Source organism: Mirounga angustirostris, unplaced genomic scaffold (assembly GCF_029215605.1).
Source record: "Mirounga angustirostris isolate CCGP_5_RB_7025 unplaced genomic scaffold, mMirAng1.0.hap1 SCAF_2, whole genome shotgun sequence".
NCBI lineage: Eukaryota > Metazoa > Chordata > Mammalia > Carnivora > Phocidae > Mirounga > Mirounga angustirostris.
The window spans coordinates 18200896-18220037 of NW_026991710.1; the positions used below are offsets into that span (position 1 = coordinate 18200896).

The 19142-nt window shown below is 39.1% G+C and overlaps 1 protein-coding gene across 1 annotated transcript in view; it reads left to right on the forward strand.

The window, feature by feature from the left end:
- The first annotated feature begins 411 nt into the window (after positions 1-411).
- The window catches only part of LOC123848987 (cytosolic beta-glucosidase-like), a 96669-nt gene continuing 77938 nt past the window's right edge, over positions 412-19142 (forward strand). The window contains 3 exon segments of the mRNA XM_064581934.1: positions 412-580; positions 6211-6331; positions 16888-16895. Coding sequence (XP_064438004.1) covers positions 412-580; positions 6211-6331; positions 16888-16895 — 298 coding nt within the window.

Consider the following 19142-nt stretch of genomic DNA (forward strand, 5'->3'; position numbering starts at 1 on the left):
CTTCTTTGCTCTACTGATTGAGGAAGAATATGAGTTCATATTTGACTTTCACAAGCAGTGTGGTCTTGTTTTTGTTACTTAACCTTTTTAAGATTACTTCCCTCCGGTGGGTAATATCTATATTTTGAAGATGATTGGGAATAGTACATGAAATAATATAGGCAACCTCTTAGCACAAGGACTGGCTTTTTTTTTTTTAAGGATTTATTTATTTATTTTGAGGTGTGGGGGCCAAGGGGGAGGGAGACAGAAACCCAAGCAGACTCTGTGTTGAGTGCAGAGCCTGGTGCGGGGCTGGATCTCAAGACCCTGAGATCATGACCTGAGCTGAAACCAAGAGTACGTGTGTGCTTAACTGACTGAGCCACCCGGGCGCCCCAATGGCCTGGCATTTTTAAAAGAACTCAATAGATGTTAATTATCTTGACTACCATCAATACCACCACCATCATCAACATCAACATTATCATCACCATCATCATCATCACCATCAAATGGCATGCGAGACTAGGTCCTCCAGGAAGCAGAAGCCAGGATGGTATTGAATATGCAAGAAGTTTATTCTTCATGACAGAAACGAGTGAGGGCTGGGAGAGACTGGGGATACAGGTCTTTTGAGTGAAGGAGAGAGGGAAGGAAAAAGGAAGTTTGAGTGAAGCATTTAGACTACAGGACAGGGCAAGGGAAAGCTCAGCCAGGTCTTTAGGGAAGTCGAAAGTCACCTGTCGGGAAGTCCCACCTCTTTCAGGGACAGGCTTGTCATAGTAGCCTCGCCACATTCAGCACTGCCTGTGATCGGCTCGGGGAAGTGTGGCCTCAGTGCAAACTGCACCTATGATGGATTCCAGGGCTCAGAGCTAGAGCCCTCGGTCAGCTGGTCAGCTATGCTCCCTGAGATTGGGGGTTTACAAATGTGTTGTTAATGGCCGTCATAGTTATGAGTGATTTTATTTTATTTTATTTTTTAAGATTTTTTACTTATTCATTAGAGAGAGCAAGAGAAAGCACAAGCAGGGGGAGGGGCAGGGGGGAGGGAAAAGCAGGCTTCCCGCTGAGCAGGGAGCCCGATTCAGGGCTTGATCCCATGACCTTGGGATCATGACCTGAGCCTAAGGCAGACGCTTAACCGACTGAGCCACCAGGTGCCCCAGTTGTGAGTGATTTAAAAAATTTTTCCATTTTTTTGGTATTTTATTAATTGTCTATATTAAACCTGCCTTACTTTAACATAAAGAAGCTGTAAAATAATGAATTTAAAGTATTTTCTTTTGCTTGCATAACCTGAAAGTGAGACTTGCCCAAATCTCACAGTAATTCCCAGCTTTCCACTTTGCTTGGATATTTTAGTACGGCCAGGCCATCACTGCAACCGGACCTTCCCATGAAAAGTTTTGCTGTTCTGCTCCAACTTTAATTTCTATTTAGAAACCTGATTTGATTAAAGAGTGAAAGTTTAAGTGTTTGTAACAGGATTCAATTAAAATAGGTCATACTTGGGGCTCTGAAAATGGTAGCTGGCCTTGGGCAAATTAGGAACAAAAGTGATAAAATTCAGTTGGATGCATCACAACATCTAACATCTTTAAGGAGGACGTTTTGTCTAATAGATTCAATTTAGAAATATTTAGTGTAGGTCATCAGCTTAAGCACCTAAAAAAAATGTGTTTGTTTGGTTTTTTTCTCCCTTTAGTTATAGCTAGGATCAGGATACCTGGACTCTAATCTACAAAATAAACAATTTGTGGTGGGACCTTGAAGAAAGTCAGTTAGTTTCTGTGACTTTACCAGTAGGTTAAAAAAGAGATTGTAATATTGGTGAATAATGTGCTTAGAGATGTTTGCATAAAAGATGCTTTGTCATTGTAAAGTATTATTGAATATTTATGGTCTACCAGACTGAGCCAAATGGCCCAGAGGAAAAAACAGTCAGATTTATGTAAACCTTGTTCAGTGTCCCAGATACTTCAGGATGGGTGCTCTATATATGAATGAATAAATAAATGGTATAAACATTATTTTAAAATTTGAAGGTACATCAATATTATCTGGGGTGTTAGCCAACGGGCCTGACCTCTGACGTTGAAAGGAAGTGTCTGCCTCCAGGTAACTATGTCGATCTCATAAATATTTTTAAAGCCACAGGCATTGATGGCAAGATACGTTTTCTTAGTTTTGTGTCTGCAAATAAAGGTAAATTATATCTTTACCTAAAAGCTACAAGAAATTATTGTCTCTCACCCACAGGATTGCTCTGAGAATTCGCAGACTGAAATTGCGAATCTTATACATACTTCTTCCCCCCCCTCCTTTTAAGAAGTGTTTTACTCACTATCTGTACTGTAGTTTTCTATCACTATGTGAGAAATCTGAGCTTCAAAGAAATAATAAAAACAACAGCCGTAAACACTGCCCAAGGACTTAATGGATCTTACTGAGCCACACAATGCAGATGTATTGGGACATAAATAGGTGATAAGAGAGAAGAGGCACAGAAGCAATGTGTTTGGAGGGGGTCACTGCTTAATCCAAATGGGTTCAGCACGAAGATTCATGAAACGTGACAGTGGGCCAGGAGGAGCTTGCTGTGACATTTCAGATTCCCCTACCTCTTCTAATTAACCATTTCAAGTGTATAACAAAACCTAGATCACATACAGATTTAGTAAGACCCGTCAGTACCAAGTGCAGCCCTCTCTGGGGGGGATGGATGGTTCTGCTCTCCTCAGGCAATGGACTATGACTCAGTAATACCTCAAGTTGGGCTTTTAATTTCTGTGATACATTGGTTCTGAAGAGCATCTGTCTAAAAGACAAAAACCGTAGCAGAGCTGCTTTATGACCTATCTGTCATCAAATGCATTTAAGTATATTGCATAGGTCTAAATATACCTTAGCGAGTCTAATGAGATATTTGAAAACATGAAAACCACATATAGAAAAAACTTGCTATCATAGGAACGACAGGAATAATAACAATAACAATAATAGCTGCCTTTTAAAATATTTTATTTATTATTTTAGAGAGAGAGGTTGTACGTGTGCAAGTTGGGGGGAGGGGCAGAGGGAGAGGGAGAGGGAGAGAATCCCAAGCACATGCCACATTGAGCACAGAGTCCCACGGGGGGGCTTGATCTCATGACCCTGATCTAAGCAGAAACCAAGAGTTGGATGCTTAACTGACTGAGCCACCCAGGTGCCCCAATAGCTGCCTTTTTAAACAACTACTATTTGCCACCATGCCAGACATTTTACACACTTCCCATATAATTATTCCCTTTTACGGATAAGGACACAGACTCAAAGAAGTGAAATTATCCAGGGTGAATTAGTTTGTGGGAGTTCTGGAAATTTTTTTTTAATACAGAAAAAAAGACCCCAAAGACCCAACAACCCCAAATTCTTGCTGAGGCAGGTTGTCAGGAGTTCTTGCCCCATTAGTCGGTGGGCTCAGAAATCTTCAGGGTGCTAATATCTGGACATGAACCACCTCTCTTCAGGTCAGCCTCTCCAAGTCTACTCACTCCCCAGCTCTTCTCGCTTGTCTTGCGAAATGGGAACCGGGATTGAAACCCCAGAGTCATGCCTCAGTATCTGCAGCATTGTGTGATCTATAAATATTAGTTGGTATGATCTGAAAGATTCAGCGGACTCTGAAGCCTGTGATTTTCATTAGTCAAGAAAAGGATGCCATTAGCTCATTTTCACAAGTGCCAGATTTATAGAGGTGTTCTAGAAAACATCTACTAAAATGGAATTATTTAAAATAAGACATTTGTATTTAACTGGCAAACAGAATCAATTTACCTGGTGCAATTCATAGATTAGATTTAGGAAGCCACCCCCCCTTCTTTTTTGCTTAGTTGTGTGATACAATGAAAATCTGATTGGTGATTGATAGGAAAATAACGAAAAGCAAATTAGTGTTCATAAAATTTTTGAGTTGATTTGCTACTGGAACCTGGCCAGGCAAACCCATAGGGGTTGAGGCTTTTAGGAGTATTTCATGTCTGTGGTGATGTCACTAGGAAGTTACAGATTAATAGCATGGTGCTGTTTATAATTTTCATGTAGCAGAGGGAGGAAAGAGTTAAAGGATTTAAATGTTGCAAAGGGTATTTCTTCTGGGCAGGAGAGGTTTGAATGTAGGGCACCTTTTGCATTTTAAGCACGGATGTTTGATCCCTTGTCCCACAGTTATGTAATAAAAGAACTTTATTATTATTTTTAAAGGGAAACAGAGAAAAGGCCACTAGGAAAAATACTTGTCCCTGGGGGACAGCTTTTATAATGCATGTTGTTCAGGAGCTACTTCCTCCTGCCCCAAGGTTCTGGAACAGGATGAATGCCCTTCTCAAGGTGCTGAGAGGCCAGAGGGACGACTGAGTGCAGATGTCAGAGTAACTGCACGGACGGGGTTCACTGCACGCCCAACAGGCTTGGATGGTCCCAGGTGCAAAGAGCTGATGCAGCCAGGCAGTCAGAAGAGGGAATCTCGAGGAGGCCAGCAAGACAAGGTGGGCTCCATAAAAGACTACTTACTCTGAAGTCTCTTCTTAGGAGAGCCAGTGTAGGTTGGCACAGTGGGCACAAAAATCATTTACTGACAACCATCATATACGCTAATTCCCGGAGAGTCATTTCCAAATGCATCCGCTCCAATAATACATCCAATACTTTTCGTCAACACCACTATCAAGTAGGAAGACACAGGTGTTATTAGCACTCTGCTTCTGCAGATGAGGAAACTGAGGCACAGAGAGGTTGGGTGAATTGCCTGAGGTCACAGAGATGGTAAGGCATAGAGATAAACTGATATACATATAGAGAATGTAAGAGCAGTCTCTGTTCAGTGACCCTTGGCTTACAGATTTACTTTAATCTGTTACCTATGCTCTCTTCCAAATCCTTAAACTCAAGGAAACCCCAGATTCTTCCAGTTTAACTGGGGGTGATATCAGTGGTATAAAGTATGGGATGGAGTTCAGGGCATGGTACAATACTTTGGAAGCTGAAGGAGTTTGAGAAAACATCAGTGTGAAGGTTCCTCTGACTTCCCCTGCCCTTCTCCCCTGAAACAGGTCATAAAACACTCATTGAAAGGTACCTATACCTGGAGGAAAGGAACATCCTTATCTCTGAAGACAGAGGGACACTGAGCAGAATCTGAATAAACAGGCCTTGCTAAGTTTCCCCCAATTTCCTCCCCTTACCTTATGCTCTGTGACCATCGTATTCCTCCACAACCGTCACTCGTCATCAAACCAGGCATGAAAATACTCAGGTTTAATCATTTCTTTGGGTCCTCATTTCCTTATGAAGGCTCCCAGGGCATATAAAACTTTAAAAAATCTGTATGCTTTTTGCCTGTTAGTCTATCTTTGTCAGTTTAATTTTCAGCCCCAGCCGGGGACCCCTAAGAGGGTCTAGGAAAACATTTTTCCTTCTCTACACATGTAGAGTGCTTGGCAAAGTGCCTGTCCCATCGTAAGGCTTAATAAATGATAGCTATTATTATTATCATGATGCTTTTTCCAGTGTACTGTTCCATCCTTCCAAATGGGGCTCAGATTAGCATAGTGGCAATCAGAAGCTGAAGCCAGTTTAGATTACTGCAGTGCTCTGATGGATGAAGAGAAGAGCAGAGATTTTTCTTCAAAGACAGAGAAAAGTGTCTTTCACTAGACAGCATATTTCGATGCATAAATGGCTGAATGCGAAGAGACTTAATTGAAAGATATAAGAATAATTACAGCAGAATAGCTGCGGCAAAGGCAGTTAAGACAAAAAGCCGCATATGTTAAACAGGACTAAAGTAAATGAAAAAGGGAGTCTTAGAAGCCTCTGTAGCTAAGCACATTAGGATCATCAGAAAACAACAACACGACAAGTGCAGGGTTGGAGCCCAAAGGGTCGAGTCCCAGAACCAGGGCTGAAATATTTCCTCTCACTATTTATTTCTAGGGGAATTTATCACTTCCCTGAATTACTAAATCAGTAGTTAAATTATATCCACATTGTTATACATTACACCGTGCCGTCCACAAGGAGGACACTCAGGGCACACTCAAAAATAACTTTGTTTTTCTCCACCCCCCCACCCCCGTCCCTTCACACTTAGTGGGGGTAGCTCTTCTCTTCCCCTCAGAAGTCAACACAGGTGGGCTCAGTGATCTTAAGGCTTAATGTGTGCTGGATATTTTCTCTGTTTAGATCTACTCTCCACCGCCTCTGCTCTGGGCCCTGGGCAGCCAATCCATATTGATGTCATTGTCCTTCGACTTCAGTTTGCATTTGATGAATGGGAAGTATTAGCAGGAGGTGGTAGAGTCAGGTGGGAGGAGAGAGAAGCCAGAGTATTTATTCTTCGGGTTCCCTCCCTCCTGGATTGCAGTGGGTTGGCTGTGTCCCTGAGCTAAAGGCCTCCTCTTCTGCCAGGCAGCCCTTGGCAAGTATCTACTCTCTACAGGTTTTGGAAACTGATTCTGCCCCAGCCCCTTCTGGGGTGCTAATGACTTCATGCTGTTGCAAGCCCTGAGGTACTGCACTCTCCCTTGTTGCTTCCCGCAAGCCCTGCTCACACCATTGTAAATAGTCCTTTATGAAACTCTCCTCAGTTACCCAGTGTGAGCACCATCTGTTTCCTGCTGGGACCCTGGCTGATACATATGGCCACTCTTGGTTACAAAACACAGGCTTATTTTATTTTGGTATTTAGAATAATTAGTCCATGAAATAGTTAAAACTTCAAATCTGATTTAGGGCTGCCTAGGTCTTAGCTTTTTGGAGGAGAGGGTGTGGTCAATCTTCTTTCTTCCCTTGCTTCTCTTATTTCTGCTTGTGTACTAAGTCTTCTGACCTGGTCGAACCTGATGGACCTGGGTGAAGGCAAGGTAATAAAAAGGAAAATTCTTAAGGCAGTTTCACGACATCTGATTTGGGCCCTTATTTATTTATTTATTTATTTATTTATTTATAAAGATTTATTTATTTATTTATTTATTTGAGAGAGAGAATGAGATAGAGAGCATGAGAGGAGGGAGGTTCAGAGAGAGAAGCAGACTCCCCGCTGAGCAGGGAGCCTGATGCGGGATTCGATCCTGTGACTCCAGGATCACGACCTGAGCCAAAGGCAGTTGCTTAACCAACTGAGCCACCCAGGCACCCTGGGCCCATATTTAGAACAAATTCTTTTTCTCACGGACATGCCTCAGAGTCCTGCCCATTGCTGTAGAGCATCCCAGGATACCAGATGCACGTGAAGCGTCTGCTCCAGCTCATCACTTGCTCTCTCCAGCCATTTACCTCAACTTCCATCTGTTGAGGGGAAATCTGTTTTAAAGCCTTTAGCTGCATTAAAGATGTTTGTTTTCAGGTTTCTGCCTTTTCTTAAGACAATTTTAATAACACATTTTTTTTCCTTAAAAATCATTCTGCTTTTATTTTCTCTTTATTACAAAATTTATTTAGAATTAAAAAAAAATCCAAGTGGATAAATTGACTTATTCTTTTCCTGTTAATCTTCCTCTCCCTCCCTCCCTTCATTTTCTCTTCCACTTTTTTCTTTCTTCTTTTTTTTTTTTTTAAGATTTTATTTATTTATTTGACAGAGAGAGACACAGTGAGAGAGGGAACACAAGCAGCAGGAGTGGGAGAGGGAGAAGCAGGCTTCCCGCCGAGCGGGGAGCTGGACGCGGGGCTCGATCCCAGGACCCTGGGATCATGACCTGAGCCAAAGGCAGACTCTTAATGACTGAGCCACCCAGGCGCCCCCTTTCTTTCTTCTTTTTATGTTTAATTGTCAGAGAATGTACCTGTGTGAATTCAAGGTGTTTGAAAATAATTTTCTGTTGTTGAATAGCAATCTCTGTCTCTCGTACGTCTGTATCATGTTATATACACATACATACATATGTACCTATACGTATAAAGTCAGAGACGTCTTTCCACAAGAGAATAAGTTTATAAACTATGTTAATTAAATGCTCTCTTTGTCATTTTCTGAGAGAGTCTCTCCTCTGTTAGTGGAGTTTTTGTTACATCCCTGCATTTATCACAGGTTTTTCTCTTGTGTTTGTCAAAACTCTATTGTCAAAAGTTCATGATTGCTATATGGTTTTGGTGGGCTGTAACTTTTATTAATATGAGAATATTACTCTGTCCCATTTAATGCTTTTCCTTTATATTCATTTTATGTAATTTTTAAAGTTTTATTTATTTAAATAATCTCTACACCCCATATGGGGCTCAAACCCATTACCCTGAGATCAAGAGTTGCATGATTTTCTGACTGAGCCAGCCAGATGCCTTTTTACACAATATCAATAGTCCTAAGTCTACTTTATTTTTATCAGTATTTACATCATAAATATTTTTTCCTCTTCACCTTTACTTTGTTCAAACAGGACTATTTAGTGGGTTTGTGATTACCAAGGTCTCAGCTTCTTTCTGCCATATTATTATTTTATATTTTCTAATGTGATAGTTTCCTTTTGCTTCTCCCTCTTCTCTTCTACCTCCCCCTCCCCCATTATATTTTCTTTACTCTTTTTCCCATTGAGTGGTGTTGCCCACTGGAGGTGCTGTTGGCATTTGGTCTCGTCATTTCTCGGTTCTGTGTGTGGCTGTCCTGCCCTTGGAGGGCCTTCATCATTGGCCCTGCCACTAAATATCAGAGTAGCCCAGTCTCTGGGACAATGGGAAGCTTATTGGCACATGCTCCCATGCCTCTGGGTGTTACACCGCTCCTAACCTCCAAACAGGGTCGACTTAGATCTGTAATTTCTTTTCTCTTGTGGTTATCTTGACTTTTCTAACTTAATTTTTAATTTTATCTTAGCAACATGTACAATGGTTTAAAAGCTCAAATAGTACTGGGGTGCCTGGGTGGCTCAGTCGTTAAGTGTCTGCCTTCGGCTCAGGTCATGGTCCCGGGGTCCTGGGGTCGAGCCCCGCATCGGGCTCCCTGCTCTGTGGGGAGCCTGCTTCTCCCTCTCCTGCTCCCCCTGCTTGTGTTCCCTCTTTCGCTGTGTCTCTCTCTCTCAAATACATAAATTTAAAAAAAAATCTAAAAAAAATAAAATAAAATACAGTGTAACACGGGGCACCTGGGTGGCTCAGTCGTTAAGCAACTGCCTTTGGCTCAGTTCATGATCCCAGGGTCCTGGGGTCGAGCCCCGCTGCGCGGCGGGAAGCCTGCTTCTCCCTCTCCTGCTCCCCCTGCTTGTGTTCCCTCTCTCGCTGTCTCTGTCTGTCAAAATAAATAAAACCTTAAAAAAAAAAAGCTCAAATAGTACTGTGAGAATTATAACACCCGACAACAAAGAAAGATCTTTTATGTCACTTCTGTCAACTTCTTACTTAGTTCCCTAAAGCCAACATATTTGAGTCTTTTCACCATCTTTTTCTAGTACTTACTTCTGTGTTTCTAAATAGCATGCATATACAGTCATTATTTGCACTTGGTCTTAGCCAAAAGGCCGAGAAGCGATTGGCAGTCATTATTTGGTATTCTAGTTGAAAGTATATCGGCTTCCGATTTTGTAAGATGAGGTTTTTTCAGCCTGTTCTAGTACCATACTCACAAAGCAAACTTTTTCGTCTCCGTTTTTTCCCACTTGGTTGTTTAACAAATTTTGTCTAAATCTTCATTCAGTTTTTACATCACTGTTTTATGTAAAAATGGTGCACGACTGAGCCACCTAATATCCTATGATTGAGTTTCTTGTCTTGTACAGTTTTTGTTTTGCCTGAGAGTTAATAATTGTCTGTTGTTGGTGGCTTCCTATTCTAGGATTCTTTCACTAATTCATCCCCACACTGTCGGCCAGAAATGTAAATTGTTTCTTACATGTTCAAACACATCAGATGTTTTATCAGTTTCTCTCTCTCTCTCTCTTTTTCTTGGAGACATCTTTTCTGGAACCCTCCATCCTCCTGTGACACGATATTGAAATGCATTTCCATAGAGTCTAGTGGTTTTTCTTGTCACTTTGGAGGCTCTGTCCCTTCTGAATTAGCTTTGGACACAGAGTGCTGTTAGTAGATGAGGGAATCTTTGCTCACCATAACCTCAAAGTTCCACATAGAATAGTTATGTCTAATACATTTGAACGTTAATTGCAAAAATAAACAAATATTTTTTGTCTGAAAGTACACCAGATCATAATTTATAAATGGTAACTACTTGAATTTTTAGCCACATTTAATTTCTCAAATAATTTGCAATACCGTACAAGCATTAAAATAACTCCTGCGTATTTCTGTGAAGTGATGAGATAGCAAACATCAATATTTATGTTTTATGCTAAACACACCTCACAGAAACTGTTTTACTCAGCACCTACTACAGGTAACCTCCACTTTCCTAAAGTTCATGGTATGCCACTTATCTGCATTAGTATGGTAATGGCTTTTTTCATGAAAGTGACATAGCATAAGCTAACCTTAGGAGAGCAGGGGGTACTCTTCGCTTTACACCTTTTCAGGTTATGAAAAGTTTCCTAGGAACGTTCTGCTTTCAGATAGCTGAGAAACCTTATTTTCAAACATTATCCGTGGTCCTGGAGAGACACAGGTAAGAGTGAAACCTGGCCCCTGCCTTGACAGAGCTCCAAGGGTGAAGGAGGCAAAGGTATTTTTCAAGATGACTCAACTCTCTGTGTTAATTGTACCCAGGGTGCACCCAGGAGGGCATGGTTCTGATGGGGAGTCAGAGAATACTTCTAAAAAGTGGTGTCGTGGTAATGCCACTTTTTTTTTTTTTTTTTTATAAAAGATTTTATTTATTTATTTGACAGAGAGAGACACAGCGAGAGAGGGAACACAAGCAGGGGGAGTGGGAGAGGGAGAAGCAGGCTCCCCGCTGAGCAGGGAGCCCGATGTGGGGCTCGATCCCAGGACCCTGGGATCATGACCTGAGCTGAAGGCAGACGCTTAAAGACTGAGCCACCCAGGCGCCCCCACTTTTGGTTTTTAAAGGAAGAGGACACACACACATACACACACGCTCACACACTTACTTTTTATTTGACCTGATTTCCTTTATGCAGAGGACTGAGATCTACATAGATCTATGTCCTCTCAAATGGCATTGTTATGGCAAAAGTGAAAGTTTCATGGCCCCATTTGTATTGATGACTTCCAAATCAGGAAGCTGAGGGCCCCACAGACAAGTCATGCAAGGCTGGACACCAGATCTTAATCACAGGCAAGTCTGCAAATATTTTTAGAGTAATTCCTATGTATGCACTATGGTATCAAGAGCAGGCTGCCAAAAGAAGAGAAAAAGAGCAACTGGTCACTTTTTGTGTAAATGTAGTTAGTGTTTGTTTTGAGTCTAGAAGAGAAGAAACAGGACACTAGTTGAGCACATACCTTCTGCCATGTACCTTGTTAGGACCTTTGCTTTGGCTCAGTTGATTTTTACTAAAGTACCCCACGATACAGATCTTATCCTCCCACTTTTTATGTACAGAAAAGTGAAGTGAGTGGTAGAGACAGGATTTAAACTCACCTATTACTGGATCTAAAGCTTGTGCTATTTCCGTCATACTTTGCAGCCTTGGAAATCTTTGATTTTAGGTTGGTAGGTAATATCAGTATTTTACATTTTTGTGGGAATCCCTTCCATGTCCTAACATGGTAAGGACTTCAGAGACAATTTTATTTTCTTCCAAATTATTAAAAAAATAAAATATAGGGCGCCTGGGTGGCTCAGTTGGTTAAGCGACTGCCTTCGGCTCAGGTCATGATCCTGGAGTCCTGGGATCGAGTCCCGCATCGGGTTCCCTGCTCAGCGGGGAGTCTGCTTCTCCCTCTGACCCTACCCCCTCTCGTGCTTTCTCTCTCATCCTCTCTCTCAAATAAATAAATAAAATCTTTAAAAAAAAATTAAAAAAAAATAAATAAAATATAGAAGCCTATCATTTCTTACCAAAAATATTGCAATAACCAGCTAAGTGGGGGTCTTTGGATCCCTAGTGCCTTCTTTCTGCAATTCACCCTGAGCATTACCACTGAATTATGCATTTGCTTTTTCCTTATCAGGTCCACTGTGAGAACTCTTACTCATTTTTTCAACACCTGCCTTAAAATCTTCTCTTGGGGGGCGCCTGGATGGCTCAGTCGTTAAGCGTCTGCCTTCAGCTCAGCTCATGATCCCAGAGTCCTGGGATTGAGCCCCGCGTTGGACTCCCTGCTCAGCAGGGGGCCTGCTTCTCCCTCTCCCACTCCCGCTGCTTGTGTTCCCTCTCTCACTGCATCTCTGTCAAATAAATAAATAAATAAATAATAATCTTTAAAAAAAAATGTTTCTCTTGGGCAAGTCTGACTCCCAATGACAAAAGTAACTCAAATGCTTTTCTTGATTCCTCCGTAGTGTTTTTACATGATCTTAATACAACTTTTATCTTGATGTAGTCTAAGAGTTTATTTGTCTGCTATCAACTGGATTGTGAGTTTTACATGTTTTGGATATTATGTAAATGGAAATATATTATGTATATTTTTTGCAATTTGCTTTCTTCTCCATATTACATTTGGGAGATTTATGTATGTTGATCTGAATAGATGTAGTTCATCCACTCTTACTCCTGTATGGTCTTTACTGTATGACTGTTCTCTAGTTTATTTATTCATTTATTGATTAATTGTCCCAACAAAGGAAACCTGGGCTATTTCCAGTGGGGTTTTTTTTGTCGTTTGTTGGAATCATGGATATATACGTTTCCTGGTTTGCATTTGTAGAAATAGGGTATATGGTGCTATGTGAATTATTGGGTTTTGGTTTATGTGTTTCTTCAACTTTACTAAATATTTCCGTATTGCTCTCTTACCAGCAGTGTATAAACATTGCTGCCATGCACCAATCTCTCAGATGCTGGATATTGCCCGATTTTTAAATTTGTACCAACTGTGTGGGTGTAGAATGGTATTTCATTGTGGTTTTCATTTGCATTTTCCAGATTTTTAATGATCTCTTACATTTTTTTAAATGTTTACTAGCCATGTGTTTTTCCTTCTGTGAAGGAACTGTTTGCATCTTTTTGTCCATTTTTATATAGTCTTGTTGGTCTTTTTAATTGAAATATCCAGATACAATCGTGAATTTTTCTATTTTTGTCAGTTCTATTAGGTTCTGCTTCATGTATTTTGGATCTCTGTCATAGGTGCATAAACATTTAGGATTGTAAATCTTCTTGATAAATTGACCCCTTTAATTTTATGAAATGACTTTTCATATACCTGGTAATATTCTTGCTCTGAAATCTACACAGGTATTAATATAGCCCCTCTAGTTTTGTTTGATTAGAATTAGCATGGTATGTCTTCTTTTCATTCTGACACTTTTGACCTACTTTTGCCTTAATATTTAAAGTGGGTTTCTTGGGGCGCCTGGGTGGCTCAGATGGTTAAGCGTCTGCCTTCGGCTCAGGTCATGATCCCAGGGTCCTGGGATCAAGTCCCACATCGGGCTCCCGGCTCAGCGGGGAGCCTGCTTCTCCCTCTGACCCTCTCCCCTCTCATGCTGTTTCTCTCTCGCTCGCTCTCTAAAAAATAAATAAAATCTTTAAAAAAATAAATAAATAAAGTGGGCTTCTTGTAGGCAGTATAAAGTAGAGTCTGATGTTTTTATTCAATCCGATTATCTCTGCCTTTCAATTGTTTAGACTCATTTACATTTAATGATACTGATATGGTTGGGTTTAAATCTATCATCTTGCTATTTATTTTCTATTTCTTCTATCTGTCTTTTATTCTCATTTCCCTCTTTTTCTGTCTTTCTCAGATAACTTATTTTTAATGACTCTATTATATATTCTTTGCTGGCTTACTAACTATAACCCTCTGTTTTATTATTTTAGTGTTTCCCGTAGGATTTATAGTATACATCTTTAACTTGCTACGGTCTACCTTCAAGTGGTATTATACTACTTCATGCATAACTAAGGACTGTTACAACAACATACTTCTATTTCTCCCTTCCTGACCTTTGTGCTCCTGTCACCATACATTTTATGCCTACGTATGTTACAAACTTTATACTACATTATTTTTCTTTACCTAATAAATTATCTATTAAAGAGATTTGAATAATAAAAAAATCTTATGTATTTACCCATGTAATTACCATTTCTGGTGCTTTTCATTCCATTGTGTAGATCCATACTTTCATCTGGCATCCATTGCTGACTGCCTGAAGGACTTCCTTTAAGGTATTAAGAGTTGGCTGGTGATGAATTATTTGAGCTTTTGTATGTCTGGAAAAGTATTTAGCCTTCATTTTTTTTTTTTTTTAAGATTTTATTTATTTATTTGACAGAGATAGACACAGCGAGAGGGGGAACACAAGCAGGGGGAGTCAGAGAGGGAGAAGCAGGCTTCCTGCAGAGCAGGACCCTGGCCCCTGGGATCATGACCTGAGCCAAAGGCAGATGCTTAACGCCTGAGCCACCCAGGTGCCCTAGCCTTCATTTTTGAAACATATTTTTATTGGTATAAAATTTTAGTTACACAGATTTTTGTCCCTTTCATTTTTTTTAAAGATGTTACTCCGTTGTCTTCTTGCTTGCATTGTTTTTGACAATAAATCCACCGTATTCTTATCTTTGTTCCTCTAGACGTTTTATATCTTTTTCCTTTGGCAGTTTTAAGATTTTTCTCTTCATGACTGTTTTTGAGCAATTTGATTATGCTTTGGCATAGTTTTCTTCATTTGTCTTGTGCTTGGGGTTCATTGATCTGGGATTTCTAGGTTTATAGTTTTCATTAAATTAAAAAAAAAATTTTCAGTCATTATTTCTTCAAAAAATCTTTGTCCCCTCCTTTGTTTTTTTTTTTTCCTCCTTTGGAGATTCTGATTACATGTATATTAAGTTGATTAAAGTTGTACCAGAGGTCACTGATCCTTTGTTTACATTTTGAGTCTTTTTTCTCATGTTTCATTTTAGAGAGTTTCTATTGTTATGTCTTCAAATACACTAATCGTTTCTTTTGCAATGTTTCATTGGCTGTTAATCCCATCTGGTGTATTTTTTGTTTCAGGCATTGTAGTTTTTATCTCTTGAAGTTCAATTTAGATTTTAAAAAAATTTCCATGTCTCTATCTACATTTGCAAATATGTTTATGAGTGAGATTGGCTTCTAATTTTTCCTTCCATGTAATGTTATTTTCTGGTTTTGAAATCAGGATATTCTAGCCATATAAATTGAGAAGTCCTTTAACAAAATTTTTTTTTGGAATAATTTATACAACAGTGGATTTTTTTTTGTGTTTGTTTTTAAATGTTTGAGAGAAATCAATATTAAAACCAACTGGCATGGCATTTTCTTTGTGGAACATTTTAACTACTGATTTAATTTTGAAACAGTTAAGATCTTTCAGGTTTTTCACTTTTCCTTGAATCAATTTTGTTAAGGTTTAATTTCCTAAAATTTGTCATTTCCAAATAATTTTTCGAACATGTTTTAATAAAGTTTTAAAAATAATATACTATTTTCATCACTATAATCTCGGCAGTTTCTGTAGCTCTATTCCCCTTTTCATTATTAATACGTACTTTCATCTTCTCTCATTTAAAAAAATTATTTTGCAGGGGTTTTTCTATTTTGTTAGACTTTTCTAAAAACCATTTTTGCCTCTGTTAATCCTCTCTATCCTGGTTTGTTTTCTATTTTATTATTTCTGATATTACCTTATTTTTTTCCTATTTATTTGTCTCTGTTCTCCTCCTCTTCCTTCTCCTCCTCTTCTTCCTCCTCTTTCTCTCTCTTTTTTACACATTTAAGTGAGATACTTAGCACGTTAACTCTGAGGCTTGCTTCTTTTCTAATGTATGAATTAAGGCTTTCTCTCTAAATACCACTTAAACTAGATACCACAATGTTTTCATATTTATCTTTCTGTTATGAAGTTTTTAATATTTTCTGGTGACCACCATTATGCCTTCTTTAAGCCTTAAGTTATTCAGATGTACCTTTTTAGATTCCTCAACTTTTGGAGGTTCCTTTCTTTCCTTCTTTCTTCCTTCCTTTCTTTTTTTAAGATTTTATTAACTTGAGAGAGAGACACAGAGAGAGCACAAGTAGGGGTGGGGCAGAGAGAGAGGGAGAAGCAGACTCCCTGCCAAGCAGGGAGCCTGACCTGGGACTGCATCCCAGGACCCTGAAATCATGACCTGAGCTAAAGGCAGAGGTTTAACTGACTGAGCCACCCAGACACCCTTCAACTTTTGGAGGTTTCTAATGTTATTTAGTGTTTGAATTCTAATAAAATTGGTGAAAGATTGTCATCTCTGTTTCTCCAAACTTTTGAAATTTATGGAGACTTTATCTATGGACTAATTTGTGCTCAACTTTCATAAAATTTTGTCTTCTTGACAAAATATATATTCTTCACTTGTAGTATTTATTATTGTGCAATGTCATATATATCCATTAGATCAAGATCGCTAATGTCTGCTATCCTTATTCTCTCTTTTTTCAGTTACTGAGAACGTTTTTGGTATCAAGGTTATTCTAACCACATAAAATGAATTGAGGAATTCTTTTTTATTTTCTGGAATAATTTCTGCAAGAGTAGAGTTTTTTTGTTAGTTTGTTTTGCTTTTAAATGTTCAATAGAATTTAGATTAATCAAAATCTCCCATCATGGAAATGGATTTGTCAATTTAGCTTTTCAGTTTCTTAATATTTGCTTCACATGTTTGAAAACCAGACTCCTGGGTGCATACATATTTAAAATAGTGCTGTCAGGGAGTGGTCCACGTTATCTCCAGGAATGCTTACTTAGTTTCCCCTTGAAGTCCTTCACTTTTTGATGGGGGGGGGGGGCAGGGGTATCTTTTCCATATTTTGATTTTCAAATTTTTCTGTATTTTTATATCTTAGGTATATTGGTAATCAGTATACCACTGGATATTTTTTTAAAAAAAAATCTGATCTGGTATCTTTGTCTTTTATCTGAGGAATATAGTGCATTGACTTTTATTGTTATAAGTGATAATTTATATCTTGTCATACCATCTTATTTTATGGATTATGCTTTTATTTTTCTTACCCTATGCTTATTTTTTTTTGATTTTCTTATCCTTCTTTTAGTTTATTTATTTAGTTTTCCCCATCTAGCCTGCCAGTTAAGAGTATGGGCTCTGAAATTCAATTGCCTGGGTTAGAATCTCAGCTTTAGTATATGCTAATCTGAGCAAGTTACTTACCCTGTTCGCTCAGTTTCCTTATCTGAAAATGGGGGTGATAATGGCCGTTACTTCATAATATTTTTGTGAAGGGTTAACATATATATAATGTGTAGAATTGAGCCTGGTACAGAACTTTTGCTATAGATGCATTGGACTCTTCTTTAAAACAATAAATTCCAGTTTGGACTTGAGAACACTTTAACTCTGATTTCTCCCTTTTGTGCTTATATGTTGTTTTGGTTCAGTATTTTAGTTCTATCTAGTTATTCTTTTTAATTCTCACAAAATAGACATTTTGTTATCCTTTTATATGTTAAGAGCTTCTTTAGATTATCCATATATTTATTAATGTCTTTATTTATCATCCTCTTCTAATGTTTCACTTAATATTATTTCTTTAATTTTCATGCTAATTCAAGTTTATATAATAAAATAATTTAAAGAGTCAAAATGAGACTGTTTCAGAAACCATCAATCCCTGGTCCCCTTCCATGTTCCTCTCCCTAGAGGAACCCCCTTTCCCTAGAGGAAACCCCTTTAACTGTTGCAGTTAATCCTTTTGCCATTGACTACTGTATTTTAAACATGCTTATATTATTAGTTCTTGATTTTAGTCCTGTTGTAGGCATATTCTATTGACTCCTTACTGTGAAAAGTGAGGATTTACCCATTTGTCCACTTTCTCTCCTTCTACCTTTCCGCTTTCACTGACCCCCATGTATGATTCCAATACCATAAAAAGTGGGGAATTACTGCTAACTTGGTATAGAGTTTCAGTTTTGCAAGATGAAAAGAGTTCTGGAGATGGATGTGGTGATGGTTCCACAACAACATGAGTGTACTTAATGTCACTGAACTGTACACTTAGAAGTAGTTAAGATGGTTACTCTTACGTTGTGTGTATTTTACCACAATTAAAAAATACTCTTGTCAGAGCACATACTACAATGTTTACAGATTGAATGAAGGAGCTTGGGTGGATACAAATGAAATAATATCGGCACCATGATGAAAACTGCTAAAGCTGAGCCATGGGTACACAGGGCTTTGCTGTATTATTCTGTCTACTTTTGTGCATGTTGACAATTCCATAATAAATTTTTAAAAATTTATTTGGGGGGGGTAGAGAGGGAGGGGGAGAGAGAGAATCTCCAGCAGACTTCCACTGAGTGCAGAGCCCCGTGTGGGGCTCGATATCACAACTCTGAGATCATGACCTGAGCCGAAATAGTTGGCTGCTTAATGAACTGAGCCACCCAGGTGCCTCTCATAATAAATTTTTATAATTAAAAAAATCATACTAGGGACACCTGGGTGGCTCAGTTGGTTAAGCATCTACCTTCGGTTCAGGTCATGATCTCAGGGTCTTAGGATTGAGCCCCGCATCAGGCTCCCCGCTCAGTGGAGAGCCTGCATCTCTCTCTCCCTCTGCCGCTCCCCCCTACTCATGCTCTCTCACTCTCACTCTCTCTCTCTCTATCTCAAATAAATGACTAAATCTTTTTAAAAAAAATCATACTAGATATTCTATTAGTTGAATCTTCTTGAAGAACTATTTCCTACAGCCTGTGATGTGCTTATATGGGCTGGTTAGTCCCTGGGGTTTGCTGTACAGGGATGTCCTTGGAGGTCTCTTTTTATTATTAGCCCAGAGATTTCCCTTTCTTGATTTTTTTCTGCTGAAAACCTGTTTCCTGGATCCTAGATTTTTATCTTTCTTGGTCTACATGATTATTCCGGTGAAACGTATCCTCCTGTAGTATCCAATGAGATGAAACTTTTTTCTCAGTATCCAATGAGAGCTCATATGTCTGACAATATCTTCTTTCATTCTCACACTTATTCAGTGGTTGGAGGGCTGGATGGTTGTTGCAACCATTGAGGAGTCCCTTCCACCCAAACTGTGTGTCAAGCTGGTTGCTTTGTTGTCTCTTTCGCAGGTGGGGT